The sequence below is a fragment of the Chaetodon trifascialis genome, chromosome 7, assembly GCF_039877785.1.
Source record: "Chaetodon trifascialis isolate fChaTrf1 chromosome 7, fChaTrf1.hap1, whole genome shotgun sequence".
In the NCBI taxonomy this organism is placed as follows: Eukaryota; Metazoa; Chordata; class Actinopteri; order Chaetodontiformes; family Chaetodontidae; genus Chaetodon; species Chaetodon trifascialis.
In genome coordinates this window covers 18,740,728-18,754,601 of record NC_092062.1, presented here as the reverse complement: position 1 = coordinate 18,754,601, position 13,874 = coordinate 18,740,728, and the positions used below count along the sequence as shown (strand labels likewise).

The window sequence follows — 13,874 nt, the reverse complement described above, 5'->3', positions numbered from 1 at the left end:
CTGGTTCAAGGTATGGCATTGACTGTATGTACAACATGACAGAGAGCCAGAACACCTCAGTCATCGTCCCCCGGTGTCTGCCTGCAGTGTCGGTCATATAGGTGGCCCAAACAAACAAACAAACAAAAAAAAATCAAACATATTTTTCCCTGTCAATCTAGGTAGTCCTTATCACATTGATGTTTGTTCAAGTGTTCATTTTTTGGATAAGTTAAGATATCATGGCTTCATTTTTGCAGTGGGAGGAAGTGGAAACTCTTCATCCGTCTTTATATCCACGCCACCAGAAGCGCTCTGCATGTGCTCATTATGCAAGCTGCTATTGTAGGAACATTGCATTCATTGTAATGGACAAGTCGATACTTTAGCAAGCTAATTCCGCTAAGCGCTGGCACCGACCTGCCGTCAGTCTTCCTCTCCATTCTCTCCTTCAGTGCTCGCCAGCGGGTGGAAGCCAATCCCACAGACACTCTGGTTTTGGAGCGAGCTTTGTCCGCTTGGCATTTCGCCTCGCTATATAGTTTTATTGGCACCGTGTCCGCCATTGTAGCGTCCTCTTGGATCCGTGCTGCTCACAGTCTGGCACCTGTTCGCAACCCTGTCCCGACCTCACCTGTGCGCTGTTATTGGCTGGGGGCCACACAACTGCTGCCCAAAGGTTGCAGCCCAGAAAGTTGAAAAAATGAAAACAGATTTGTGTATCACAAACTTTGTTTTTTATCGCTTCTTCTCCCATTAATCATCTGGAGACCCTGTAGAGGGGCCCGGCCCTTATGTTGTGAACCACTGGACCAAACTGTGTATAAAGTCGTTAAAAGTAGCTCCACCTTCATCAGCTACAACAGTCAGATGCTGTTCACACTGATGCATCAGAGTTAATATGGAAATTGTTCTAGATTATAAGTCACCTAAGTAGGACTTTAAATGTGGGACTTTTGCTTTTAACAGAGTGTTTTTACAGTGTGGTATTCATGCTTTTACTTAAGGCCCTGAGTGCATCTTCCAGTGCTGAAATTTACAGTTAATATGTTACATAATTAAGCTGAAGAAGTTCCAGAAATTGTTTGTGTGGCAGAAGTCATAGTTCGCTGTCTCAGTAGCTTCGCTCTATCCTGCACTTCTGTTTCGGTCATCAGCAAACCAGCTTCCTCTGGAGCTGTTTTTTTAAATACTTTTGAACATCCTGTATGTAAACCTCTGACTTCAAGCCCTTGTCATGTTTACTTTTGGAACACTCTTAAAAGTGACAGAGCAGACAATCCAACATTGGGCCGCGTGCTTCCTTGGAGTCATCTCGAGTGTTATTGGTCAGAGGTGAGAGCCACCCCCCCTTTACTGTAACTCTGCCTGGCATTTTCCTGCTCTCTCCAGTTTGTCTGTCTGTCTGTCTGTCTGTCTGTCTGTCTGCAGCAGGGTGACCTCTGCTGTGAGTGGGTGGGGACCGGCGTCCTCAGTTCTAAACATACTGGGAGACCATCTGAAATGTTCGCTCGTTGCCTGTGAGAGCACGTTGCGCTGTAACCCAACACCTTCACACACACACACACACACACACACACACACACACACTTAGAACCTTGGACGTTGTTTGGCTCTGTAGCTTGTTGAATTGTAATTGTCTGCAGCCAAACAGGGGAAAAAGTCATATGTGCGGTTAAATGGAGGTTAAAAGGGTGGGGGAGGCATAGTTTAGGCCACGTATCGAGAGGAGGAATTTGACTCAATGGAGGGGCGTGCCAGGAAAAAAAACTGTGTCCATGTGTGCTCATAGGGCAGACGAATGCTGTGAATGTCATCTCAGTGGGGGGCGAACTTCATCCATGTGATTTACATACTACATCTGAGCAGCAGGATTATATCAAAAAGCCTGCTAAATCGCACTGATGAATCTGACATATCCTTCACGCACTGGGAAATGGGGAGCTGTAGCATCTAGATTTGGATTTATTCTCATTTTGATCTCAAACTCACATTTGGGGCTGTGAAAGCCTGCTCCCAATCTGTGAGTTGAAAGTGCATTTAGGGATGTCAGATTAAATAAACGATACATGAAAATGTTGAATGTTGATCTGTTTGTCTGATGCTTCAGAGTGCTCGGGCATGCAATGTAATTTTTTTTAAGGGTAGATAGATGCTTCAGTGGGTGGATAATACTGTAGATTAATCTGGTGGGTTGCCTACTGGGCTAGAAGAGTGCAGTTTTCGGTGGCATAATAACCCAGTGGCCTTAATCTGGCTCCATAACCACAGGGGGGATTCCACTGCTGCTCTCCCTCTTGTCATACCTTCCTTTTGGGCACCAGCATGCACGGTGCCATATCTGTGATCTGAGGGAATCTGACACTCAACAGTGAATCTAGAAATGATCTGAGGTGGTACTTCTTACTAAAGGTGATGAGATATAAGGATTTTAGAAAGAAGAGCAAAATGTGAGGGGGAGGGGGACAATCGTAGTAGTGCGAAAGGCCAGTTTCCACCCTCAGCCAAGTTGGAATCATTCATGGGTGCTTTGGCATCAGGTAGCTGGAGGCTTGGGAGCCTGAGCATGCCCTTGATGACGCACACATTAAGGCACTCAGAACCAGCCCCCAAAAGGGCCTTTTTAGACGTCAGCCCTGCCCCGCTGGCTCTGCAGTATCTGCCTTCATCTGCCTCTGAGGGGGAAGGAATCTGATGCTATCTGGCACTTCTGTGCCATACATTTGTGTCATACAGTTCAACCCCAACACAGCCATTAATAAGCCCACAAGCCATGACTTGACATGCATGCTGATTATCAAGCAAACAGCCTGTGGGCTTCATGCGCGAGTCATCTGGGGCTGCGCTGTCCGACATTTGCGACCGAGCGGCCAACGGCAGCATTTCTTAAGTGGAATGATGTGTATTAAGATATTGTGATTACAATTTAATTAATCATGTGTAATCAATGTGTGTTGCATTGCACTTGCCAGTTCCAGCTCTTTGTCATATGTGGTAGTAAGTGAATCTTTTTTAAAGAGCTGCGAACCAAGCGAGCAATTTGAATACATCACATTGGGCTCCAGGAAATGATAATGGCCAAGTTGGAATTACTGAAAGAGAGGACGTAGCTTACATACCTTACAAGCGAGGTACAAAACTGCTAAGACGGACACAGATTTCTTGGGAGATTAAAGAGATTATGTCTAAAGCAAAGTGGGAGAACTGGAGCCTAATGTTCTTTAACTTATTGGGGGTGGGATCTTAACATCGTGATCAGGGAGGGGTCAAGGAAAGACTCTACGTTTTTGGGAATAAAATGAATTCCTTATGAGACTTTGTGAGGAAATAGTAGCCGTGTCAAATCCTAAATATAGCCGGTTTGAAACAGTTCCCCCCATTGTCTTGTGCAGCACACACAGCCGCACGCACTGTACATACAGTGCATGACACAATGAGCGAGAGCCACCAGTCCACTGCAGCAGCGAGCGCTACTTTCTTCTACTACTGCTTCAGAGTCCAGACTGCACGCATTCCATGACTGCATGTCTTTTGTCTACGCATTCACTGTGTGTGTGTGTGTGTGTGTGTGTGTGTGTGTGTGTGTGTGTGTGTGTGTGTGTGTGTGTGTGTGTGTGTGTGTGTGTGTGTCTGTCTGTCTGTCTGTCTGTCTGTCTGTCTGTCTGTCTCTTTCCGGTCTTGTGTCTGTTGTCCTTTTTGTTCTCTGCAGGGACACATCTGTTCTCTGTATCTGTCCAGTTCTTCACCGGGCTGTAGCTGCTGTCTGTCTATTTGTTGTCATAAGTCTCCCACGTGTTTTTTTTTTTCATCTCGACATTCGAAGAATCTGACTTTTTTTTTTACTCTTCAAGTTGGATTGGGACCTGGTCAGTGGTCCTTGATCACACTTCCTAGTTTGCCCATAGGGAGTCTCAGATCTGTGCTTCCTGCTGTCTGATGCTGATACATATCTCCCAGCCCCTCCCGGAGGTCCCTTCTCTGCTCTGCAGTGTGGAGGGCCCCAACTAGAGGACCGGGGCCCTGCTGCAGTCTTTGTCTGTTCTGATTAAGACCGAGTCACAGTGGTTGTCAGTGGCCCAGATTCAGATTCAGAGTATGAACCCAAATGAGGCCCTCTTCCTTTTACTTCTGTACCCTCTCGCTCTCTCTTCTGTCCCTAATTATAATGAACTTGAGTACAGTTGATGACCCGAGTGTCCTCACAGGAAAACTCTCCCTGATTTCTTCTTTTCTACCTTTTTATTGCTTTTTTTTTTGTGGGTATTGTCACGCAGCTCTCCGGGCGTGCTGCTGTTGGTGACTCAGCTCGGTGTGTGTGAGACACTTTGGTGCAGTGTTTCAGTCCTCCTAAAGCAGTCTGTCCTGTATTAGTTACTGTGTGAAGGTGATGCCCTCCTCTGTCTCTGTGCCAGGAGACGCCTGCAGGAGGGATCTGCTGACTGCTGAAGGACAACACTGTGGCACATGTAGAAGCACTTGAGTGGTGTATATGTTGTGCTGCATCGTACAGCAACATGCACATGCACCAATCGTCCTACATGTTATTTCCTAGCTCTGTATTGGAATAGCTGCAGCATGTTAGGTCTTACTTTAGTGTTATAGATTTTCTGCTTTGGGGAACTCCCTCTCCAGTTAACATAATAATCCTGCGTAACTTAGTGCCATATATATTACTCTTTTGTCCTCGGTTCCGGCAGCTGCTAGTGCTGAGTGCGGCTTCCCCAACCCGGCCTCTCTGTTAAGTCCACAGGCATAAGAGCTATTTACTCAACAGAGTCAGTGGGACATTGAAACCTAAATCTCTTCCCTTCCTCACGCTCCACTGGCCCAATTATGAACCCAATCACAGCAGCACCTACCACCAGGAAACGCCACTGTGTGGGAGCGAGTGAATGAGTGAATAAATGAGGGAAGGAGTGAATGAGGAAGTCACACCAGGAATTTGGGAAATGCGTACAGTTAGAAAGGAGTCCGAGGTGTCAAAAAAAAAAAAAATCGTTGTTTTGGTTTCACTGCATAAGTTTCCTCTGAAAAAAGCTGTTTGTGTCAACACAGACAATGGGCAGTTTCCCGCTGTGAGAGAGCAGCTGCATCTTGCTGAGTGTGAACATGTTCTGATTGTCAAATTGCATCAATGCTAACTGTGTTATTCCTTCTCTCTCTGTGTCCCCTATGGGTTTCTTCTGTTTATGATGGATGGGCCCTCTCATTCAGCAGGAAACAACCGAAGGTATGTAACTTTCATCTGTTGCTGTTGGTCAAAAAAAAAAAAAAAAAATCAACAGAGCTGACACACAGTGACCGCGAAAAGAGTTATTTTCAGTGCAATTAGCCATCTGTAGTCACTTCTCACCGACTGTCCTGGTATCACCGATGCTGAAAGAAGGAGCAGGATGCTGCACGGGCAACAATGTTCCCCTGAGGGGCTGAGAAGTATCCTGAACGGGTCGATCTGGCGTTGAGGGATTGTTTCTAGGGGCATGATTGAGAGTGTTTTAGCAGTTTGGTTGGTCAGCAGGAGCCGGATAGATGTCCGTGTGAATGTGTCAGCGCTCTAAGATCTCGTGAACACCCACAAAGGCTCTACAATGAGAGAGGGATGAGCGCGGACACTGGGGCAGTGTGTGTGCACATTCAAAGCTGCATTGTTGGAGTGCACCCCCACCTCCCCCCTTGACAACACGCTGGTGACTAGCTCAGAGATGTTTCACACACCAGGGACGGGCTTTGTGCTCAGTACACTCGGCCACTGACAAGACCGGGAAGAGTATTAGTGTGGGCCACAGGCGTGCGTGGTCTCTGGGGCCCGTGAACCTGAGTTACCCTGTAATACCCTTCAGCTAGACGAGCACGTGGCTGTCTGCTAAGTTATGGTGGCACTCAAATTATTCTCCCTGCATTTGAAAGGGTAAACGGAGGTTGCAGTCCGATCATGTTCGACCACTTTTCATCTGAGAAATGACAAAAAGGGCATTGTGCTTCTCTGCTTCATCATTATTTGTGCGGCTGATTAATAGTAATTGTCCAATCAAGAACAATTTGTTTGCAGTCACACCCTCAGGCAGAGGGACAGAGACGGAGAGGAGAATGAAGTCCTATTTACCAAACCAGCCCTAATTAAGAATGATGGCACTTTTGTCCCTCTGAATGGCACCCACTCACTTGTGTGAAGTCACTAGTGGAGGTCTTGCTCTCAAAGCCTTGAGTGATCTCAGTGCTTCACATGCTGACTGTGCAACCAGTGGTTCCCTGGCCAATAGCCCTTATTATGACTAGAAGGGAATTAAATTATTTGGGGTATTTGTGCAGGGGAAAGTGCTTTGACAGAACAGTGGCAGTGCACCGAAGGCCAGGAGGAGTCATGTGCAGCAGTGTTGTGCCTCCACTGCAGGATGACAGTGCAGTCTGTACTGAGAAGTGGCAGAGCTGTGATACCCAGCCATACGAGCCATACAATGCAATAGAATACAACTACTTAAAGGGAAATTGAAGTGGAGCATTAGGTGTGTGGGTTTGAGTAAATTTGGAGCCTAGCTTACAGTAACAGAAGCTGGTTTGTCTGTGAGGAGGGGTCCTTGGTAAATGAGGCCACTGCTCTGTCTCAGAGAGCATCCACTCTGTGTGTTGCCCGTGCAGAGCTTATGCAGGTGCCTGAGGGACACAAGGGGTCTCTGCTGCTGCTCAAATCTGTGTTGTGAGACCCGGCGATGAGGGCTGAGAGCCAGCCTGCGCCACCGGGGACAGCTACGGCCCCGTTCCCTTGGAGACAAGGGTCAGCGGGTGCTGGAATTTCTTCTGGGGAGCGCTGACCCTGATTTATGAATTCATTTAACTCCAGCCACTATGACAAAACACACAGCGGCGAACAGTGGATTTGTGCAGACAGTCATGGCGCGGTCTTAACGAGCATTACCTCAAACAATGCTCACTTAGACTTCATCTTACTCACTTGGACAAGCTCGGTCCTGCTGATTTACTGCAGGGTGGCATGCTACAGTACAGCACAATGAGCCTGTTTTTGTGCCACAGAAGAACTAAGACCGCTAAAGATTGAACTGTACATGCTTGGACAGGTGTGAGAAGTTTGTGTTTACACTGCCTGTGCTGTCTCCTCTGCAGGTGTTCGCTTTTGACCACTGTTTCTGGTCCATGGATGAGTCCAACGCTCCCAAATATGCTGGTGAGTCATAAACGCTGTGAACCCGATCCTTTACTCATCACCAAAGGAGCCCGATCATGTCCCATGTGAAGAGCTGCTGAGCGTTGTGCTTCAACAGCGCAGGGAAACTCCCTACTTGATGGGAATCTGTTTTTGCATCATGCAAAGCAAAGCACGGTGTGTGCGTATACGGATTATGAGTTTGCATTATGAGTGAATACATCTAATCATCTTTGCACTGTCTGACAATAAAATCATCATGTGGTTATGTGTAATATATGCAAAAGTACTTTTGTAATTATCCACCAGTGTTTTACTTCTTATAGGCTCACCCACACGGTAAATTCAGTTTCATTCTTTCCTCCATTCATTTTTCTAATGAGCTCTGCACAGAAAAGGTTACAGCTACAGTTTTGGTCACATCTATACAAAGAGTTTATTACTGCCGATCCGAGGCAGATTTGCATAGTCATTGTGGATATTTTCCTTGTCACATCATTCTCATTTGTGATGGAAATGCAGTGCTTACATCAGCTTCGTGCTGAAGCAACAGGGCAGTCTGCTCTGTGAAGGGCTGCCTCAAGGGCCCGGGCCAAGGTCTTTATTTAGCTCATTAAACAGCTGTCCCATTCAGCAGGAGCACGACAGTGAGCGAAACGAGATTTCTCCACACGGCCCAGCATTTTCCACACGACAACACAGGAATTTGCCCCCTTCGCCAATCTTATTCTGCATTGTTTTTTGTTCAGCTGCCCTCATCAGCATTTGTCTTACTAAAGATACAGATGAAAACCAGACAGCTGAGAGTGCTTATACAACTGGATGTTTTGTCTGTTTGCCATAATATCCATGGTGACTGATTCTTTGTCTGAAAGGTCAAGAGGTGGTGTTCAAGTGCCTTGGAGAGGGAATACTTGAAAATGCATTCCAGGGATATAATGCCTGCATATTTGCCTATGGACAAACAGGTAAGTGAAAATCCAGATGAAGCCTACATTGAGTTGATTTTTCTATGCCTTTAAGTACAATCGCAGGGCGAGCTGTCTCCAGATGTGTCCGTAGAAAGTTTGACCAACAGGATGACTTGTATTTCTGATCATGCTGGTGAATCACTTAACTCATATCCTGAATCAGATTAGCTCCTTTATCCTGCTTCCTGCCGTACAAGGAAATGTTTGGTAAGGAGACACACCTATTGAAAAGTTTGAAGAGGATACCACCAACATTTCGGTGGCCCTGAAGTCAGCCGATGTGTGAGAGAAAAGTAGCACATTAGTTAATGGAAAGTGGAAGCACATGGTATTTGGTTTGATTTCTACATAGTATCGGTCGAATCAAGAGCTCTAACCATCAGATCAGAATTAAGATGTTTGAAGTACTTTGGGTCAAAACTAACGACCCTCTCAACAGGCTCAGCTGTGCTTTGTGGGTAGGGTTGATTAGTAAATGTTAGCATGCTAACACACCAGGCAAGACTGTGTCTACAACAGCTTCACAGCTTGCAGCCACGCTAGCTGTTAGCTCTTTTTGTACTCTTCCAACATGTACAGAATTTGTTATTATATGATCATTATGACACTTTTTTCTGCAGATGGGCTCAAAAAGGAATGAGGGAAATCATTTCAGTTTAAACTTAAATTCAGTTTTGCTGTTTTTGAAGCACCGCGGTCTGTAGACTCCTCTTCGTAGGGGATACAATCAAGTGTGACTCTGCAATGTCCATCCAGGTTCAGGCAAGTCCTTTTCCATGATGGGGAATGGGGAGCAGCCAGGTTTAATCCCTCGACTCTGCTGCTCGCTGTTTGAGAGGGTCCACACAGAGGGGAACGAGGCCCACACTTTTAAGGTGGAGGTGTCCTACATGGAGATCTACAATGAGAAGGTCCGTGACCTGCTCGATCCCAAAGGGTGAGTCTGAAGAACAAGCACTTGAATTTAATGAGCTAATGCTTTGGTAATGCTTTTGGCCTGCTGGTGACTCACACAGCTGGTTGCACAAACTGTGCTGTCATTTTCTCATAGTCTTGATTCACTCCAACTGCAACACAAGCACTGACCCCTCCGCCATCTCTGCTCATAGCTCTGTTGTGTCTAGCAGCCTGAATGGGCGACGGCGACAGAATGATGCGAGTAGGAAGCTCAACCCAGTCATTTCCTGCAGAGCAGCGGCCAGCGTCGTCCTCTGACACTGAAGCATTCTTTGCCTCTGTGGTCTGATGTGGGTTGGCAGACAGACTGCAGGGGAGAGTGAACTGTGAAAGAGTGTGTTTCAGGGACATCTGTTAGTGAAGCTGGGAGCAGGAGAGCAGTCAGAGCAGCCTGTGAGCCGAGCCTCACAGAGGGACTACAGTGCAGCGCTCTGTGTGCTGCAGATGTGTGAAGATGCAGCCAGACCCGTTTTTTGATGGCAACTTCCTCTCTCTTGTATGAGCCTAACACTCTCGGCCTTCCCGTCCATCTGCCACTATGATTTGTAGCATTAAACACTGGCTGTGATGTAGACACATGATGTAGAGTCAAGTGTAAATAGGATCTTTGTCACGCTTAGCTTGTAGTGGCTACATCCTATTGTTTGCTGTGAGTGGAAACGGTGAACCTGGTTTCTGCCGGCCTCTGTGGTTCTCTAGCCATTTAGTTGGATTCACTGATTCTTATGGACCCATATGATTTCTCCTCAACATCTGGCAAGCAGCCAGGTGAAGATGAGCTTCAGAAGTTTGCACACCTGTAGTGTAAGTTTGTGACATGGCACATCAGTAAGTAGAGTTTAATTTACACTTTGAGTCAATCCTGCACACATTTTATTGCAGTTGTAGTGCACATGAGGTTTGCTTTGCCAGCATTGTGGCCAAATACCAAGTGGAATTTCCTCCTAAATGTTCCAATGAGTCATATGAGCTTTAGTTCTGTTCATTCTGATCGAGCATTCGAGGTCAGAGGAGATGCTTTTTGCTTCTCCAGGGAGGGAATTTGTTGAGCTGCCATAAGTGCTGAGAAACATGAAAAGGACTCACTCATTGTGTTGCTCTCTCTCTCTGTTCCTGAAGGAGCCGACAGTCCCTGAAAGTTCGGGAACACAAAGTCCTGGGTCCATACGTGGATGGTCTGTCCCAGCTGGCTGTGACCTGCTTCGAGGTGTGTCTTTCGCCCTTCTGTCATCACACCGCGACCAGAGAGGAAGCTGAATTCACCCTGTATCACTGACCGACAGGGTTTATGGCATGCAGCACAAATGTCTCTATATCAAATCCTCACTTGTCAAGCCACTGATTTACATAACAATAAGTATGTAGGTTCACATCCTCCCAAATGCTGAAACTCTAATGACATGTTCCTGATGTGGGGATGTAGTCATGGGGTTTTGTGTAGTTTGCATGCCAAGCCTTGGCAGGGCCTTCCTTAATTAAGTTTAAACATCTCCACCCTGTTCCTCTGTGCTCTTCTCTGCCTGATATTAGTCCAGCACGTTGCCCACAACCTTGGCCCACCGCCTGCTGTGACCCAACTGAATCACATGGCACACAGCCATGTGCGAATACCGCCTGACTCGACTATTATCATAATAACCCAAGTTCAAGTTTTGCTTAAATCCTCTCAAATGTGCTCATATTCTGTCTTTTTTTTTCCAAACTTTCCTAAACTGTATTTTCTTGTATGACCTCACTCCCTGTGTTTTTCAGGACATTGAGGTATTAATGTCAGAGGGGAACAAATCTCGCACAGTTGCAGCCACCAACATGAATGAGGAGAGCAGTCGATCACATGCCGTCTTCAGCATCATTGTCACACAGACGCTTTACGACCTTCAGTCTGGGGTCAGTCTTATCTTGCTTTTTACATTCTTTCACAATGATTTGCTCCTTGACTCTACTGAAACCTCATTTGTGTTTTGTTGACTGCTGGCTCGTGTTCTGATGGTGAACAGAATTCGGGGGAGAAGGTGAGCAAGATGAGTCTGGTCGACCTGGCAGGAAGTGAGCGGGTGTCCAAGACTGGAGCTGCTGGAGAGAGACTCAAAGAGGGCAGCAATATTAACAAGTGGGTATATTTTGGAGTAAACGTATGTAAGTCCAGTGAATCATTTGCTAGGTTAACTCTGATATGGATTTTTGTGTGTGTGGTTGTAGGTCTCTAACCACGTTAGGCTGTGTGATTTCTGCTCTGGCTGATCAGTCTGCTGGAAAGGGGAAAGCCAAGTTTGTGCCATACAGAGACTCAGTCCTCACCTGGCTGCTGAAGGTCTGACCATTAAAAACACATTTATTCCTGCCCCTTGTTAAATAATATGTGATTGTGCTAGATGTGCTCAAATGTGACTGAAAGGTGACCAGAAGGTGTCCTTTGCACGCAGACTGAAAGCAAAGATTTAGCAGCTATGCTTCCTTGCGACATGTTTTCATGTCTTCAGGACAATCTTGGCGGCAACAGCAAGACGGCTATGATAGCCACTGTGAGTCCAGCGGCCGATAACTACGAAGAGACTCTGTCCACGCTCCGTTACGCCGACAGAGCCAAGAGAATCGTCAACCACGCCGTGGTGAATGAAGACCCCAATGCTCGGATCATCAGAGAGCTCAGGGAGGAAGTGGAGAAGCTCAAAGTACAGCTGTCTCAGGCTGAGGTGAGGGAAGGGATCGTGTGGACCGAGGAGACTCAAGAACTATCAATGACTGGATTCCAGACACAATGATCCAGCTGATTGTCTTTTTCCTTCTCCCATCAGTCCATGAAGGCTCCTGAACTAAAGGAGAAGCTGCATGAGTCTGAGAAACTCATTCAGGAGATGACTGTCACCTGGGAGGAGAAACTGAGGAAGACAGAGGAGATTGCCACAGTATGCCTTCATAAAGAGACTCCATAACTTTTCATTCTAATTCAGCACGTTTATAAGCACAGTGACACTACTTTTATCTCTGTTCACAGGAACGGCAGAAGCAGCTGGAGAGCATGGGCATCTCTCTGGAGACATCAGGGATTAAAGTGGGCGAGGACAAGTGTTTCCTGGTCAACCTGAATGCTGATCCTGCCCTGAATGAGCTGCTTGTCTACTACCTGAAGGTAGTACAGCTTTTACGTCTTTCATTTGCCAAAAATTGTAAATACATTATGACAATGAAAGACACTTTCTGCCTCATTATACACAGTGAGAACAGACGATTTTCTGTCAAGTCTCTCCTTCTCACTTGAGAAAAAATTGTATGTGCTCCCCTTCCTGGAACTGGAGGAGAACCGCTCTGATGGGATTGAGAACGTCTGGGCCTTTGAGCAAAATACTGTTCATGCTCACCCCCCTGAACTCCTGGCTGTTATTCCAGATGAGGCGCACAGGCGTAGTCACTGAGTGGGGATTCGGTGCATTCGGTCAGGTGACTCACCCACCACACGGCGCCCTTCCAGCTTTCCAACACATCCTTGGTGAGCTTAACAGCAGCTCCCCTTTCCACCATTTCATGGACCTGTCTCATGTAGGCCTCTTGCCACATGGGATCTTTCATGAGTCGCTTCTCAGCCTTCAGGAATGTTGCTTCTACGGCCCTTCGATTGTTAGGAAGAGAGGCTGGATCCTCCTTCCAGGGGTACTTCGCATCCCAGTGCAGTTGATTGCTGTGGGCGTCACTCTCTCGGAAGGTCAGGCCAGCCTTTATTATCTCCAGCTCCTTCTCATCAGCCAGAGACATCTCCTTCTGCTCCAGTTGCTCTGATGTCACCACTCGATCCACTTTGGCGATATCTTCCATTCCATAGCAGATCATCTCGTGGAGCTTCAAGGTCCCTCGTGAGGTCTGCGCCTTTATTGTTACGTGGTACCTTTTCGTATGAACTTTCACCTTCATCGTGTCAACACCATACACAACAAGTGAGATGGGTTCGCCGGAGTCTTTCCGCAGCTCGGTGCGTACTGTAATTAGTATCAGAGGCAAGATCAACCAAGGCTCCAAGATTGTCTCCTCTCTTTGTCGTGACAGGTATGAGCATCATGAGAACTGGATACTCTCGTAAGCCACTCTGTTTTATCAGGTCCTTGCCTCTCGAAGTCACCTTGTTTGTACAGGCTCTGTGGACAGCTTCCAACTGATGGGAAGTCAGCCCCAACCCGGCAAACACAGCCTCCTGTTCCTCAGTTGGACCATGAAGTCCCTTCTTTTCCTCCACTTTAATCTCCCTCTTAGTAACATCCTGCTTTGTTGATGCCCTGGGGCAGAGGAAATGGTGGTGGTCTGCCGGAGTTTCGCCTTTCTTAAAACCCTCTTTACAACAGAGGAACTTTGGAGTGCAAGCGCTGAAGGCTCCGTGAACATCCAGGCACTTTGTGCATGCTTTTGCTTTCTCCACCTGAGCTTTCTTTTCCGACAGATTAGCCTTCCTGAAAGTCTTACAGGGAAACAGCTTTCCTCCGTGTTCTTCATCACCACACAGAGCACACGGTGTCCGCTGGGAGTTTCTTTCGACTTCACTAGCAGCAGTCTTAGTGAAAGACTTCTTTTCTTTCCTTCTGTCACCCACCTTGTCCTGGTGGTTTGATCTCTTGGGAATGTTAGCAGGCCAAGGCTTGCTGGGTAGCAACTGCTCCAACCTCACTAATATCGATTTTTGGTCTTCCAGGAACAGTAAAAACCTGTCGAAACGGTTTCATGGCTGGACATTATTATCAGGGTCTCTGACATGCATGAGCCACTCTCTTTTCATGACATCAGGAAGTTTGCTCTCTAAAGACTGAATCACCAGCTGGTTCTGT

The 13,874-nt window shown here is 46.9% G+C and overlaps 1 protein-coding gene across 8 annotated transcripts in view; it reads left to right on the top strand.

Annotated features, from left to right (window-relative positions):
• The window catches only part of kif13a (kinesin family member 13A), a 37,318-nt gene that overhangs the window by 6,079 nt on the left and 17,365 nt on the right, over positions 1-13,874 (top strand). For 5 of the 8 annotated variants that reach the window (XM_070966174.1, XM_070966173.1, XM_070966172.1 and 2 more), the window contains exons 3-13: positions 5,194-5,209; positions 7,099-7,159; positions 8,014-8,106; positions 8,866-9,046; positions 10,186-10,273; positions 10,819-10,953; positions 11,064-11,176; positions 11,266-11,377; positions 11,547-11,759; positions 11,862-11,972; positions 12,062-12,196. In XM_070966174.1, coding sequence (XP_070822275.1) covers positions 5,194-5,209; positions 7,099-7,159; positions 8,014-8,106; positions 8,866-9,046; positions 10,186-10,273; positions 10,819-10,953; positions 11,064-11,176; positions 11,266-11,377; positions 11,547-11,759; positions 11,862-11,972; positions 12,062-12,196 — 1,258 coding nt within the window. The remainder of the gene's footprint in view (positions 1-5,193; positions 5,210-7,098; positions 7,160-8,013; positions 8,107-8,865; positions 9,047-10,185; positions 10,274-10,818; positions 10,954-11,063; positions 11,177-11,265; positions 11,378-11,546; positions 11,760-11,861; positions 11,973-12,061; positions 12,197-13,874) is intronic. The other 3 variants (XM_070966177.1, XM_070966171.1, XM_070966176.1) reach the window with 1 other exon arrangement.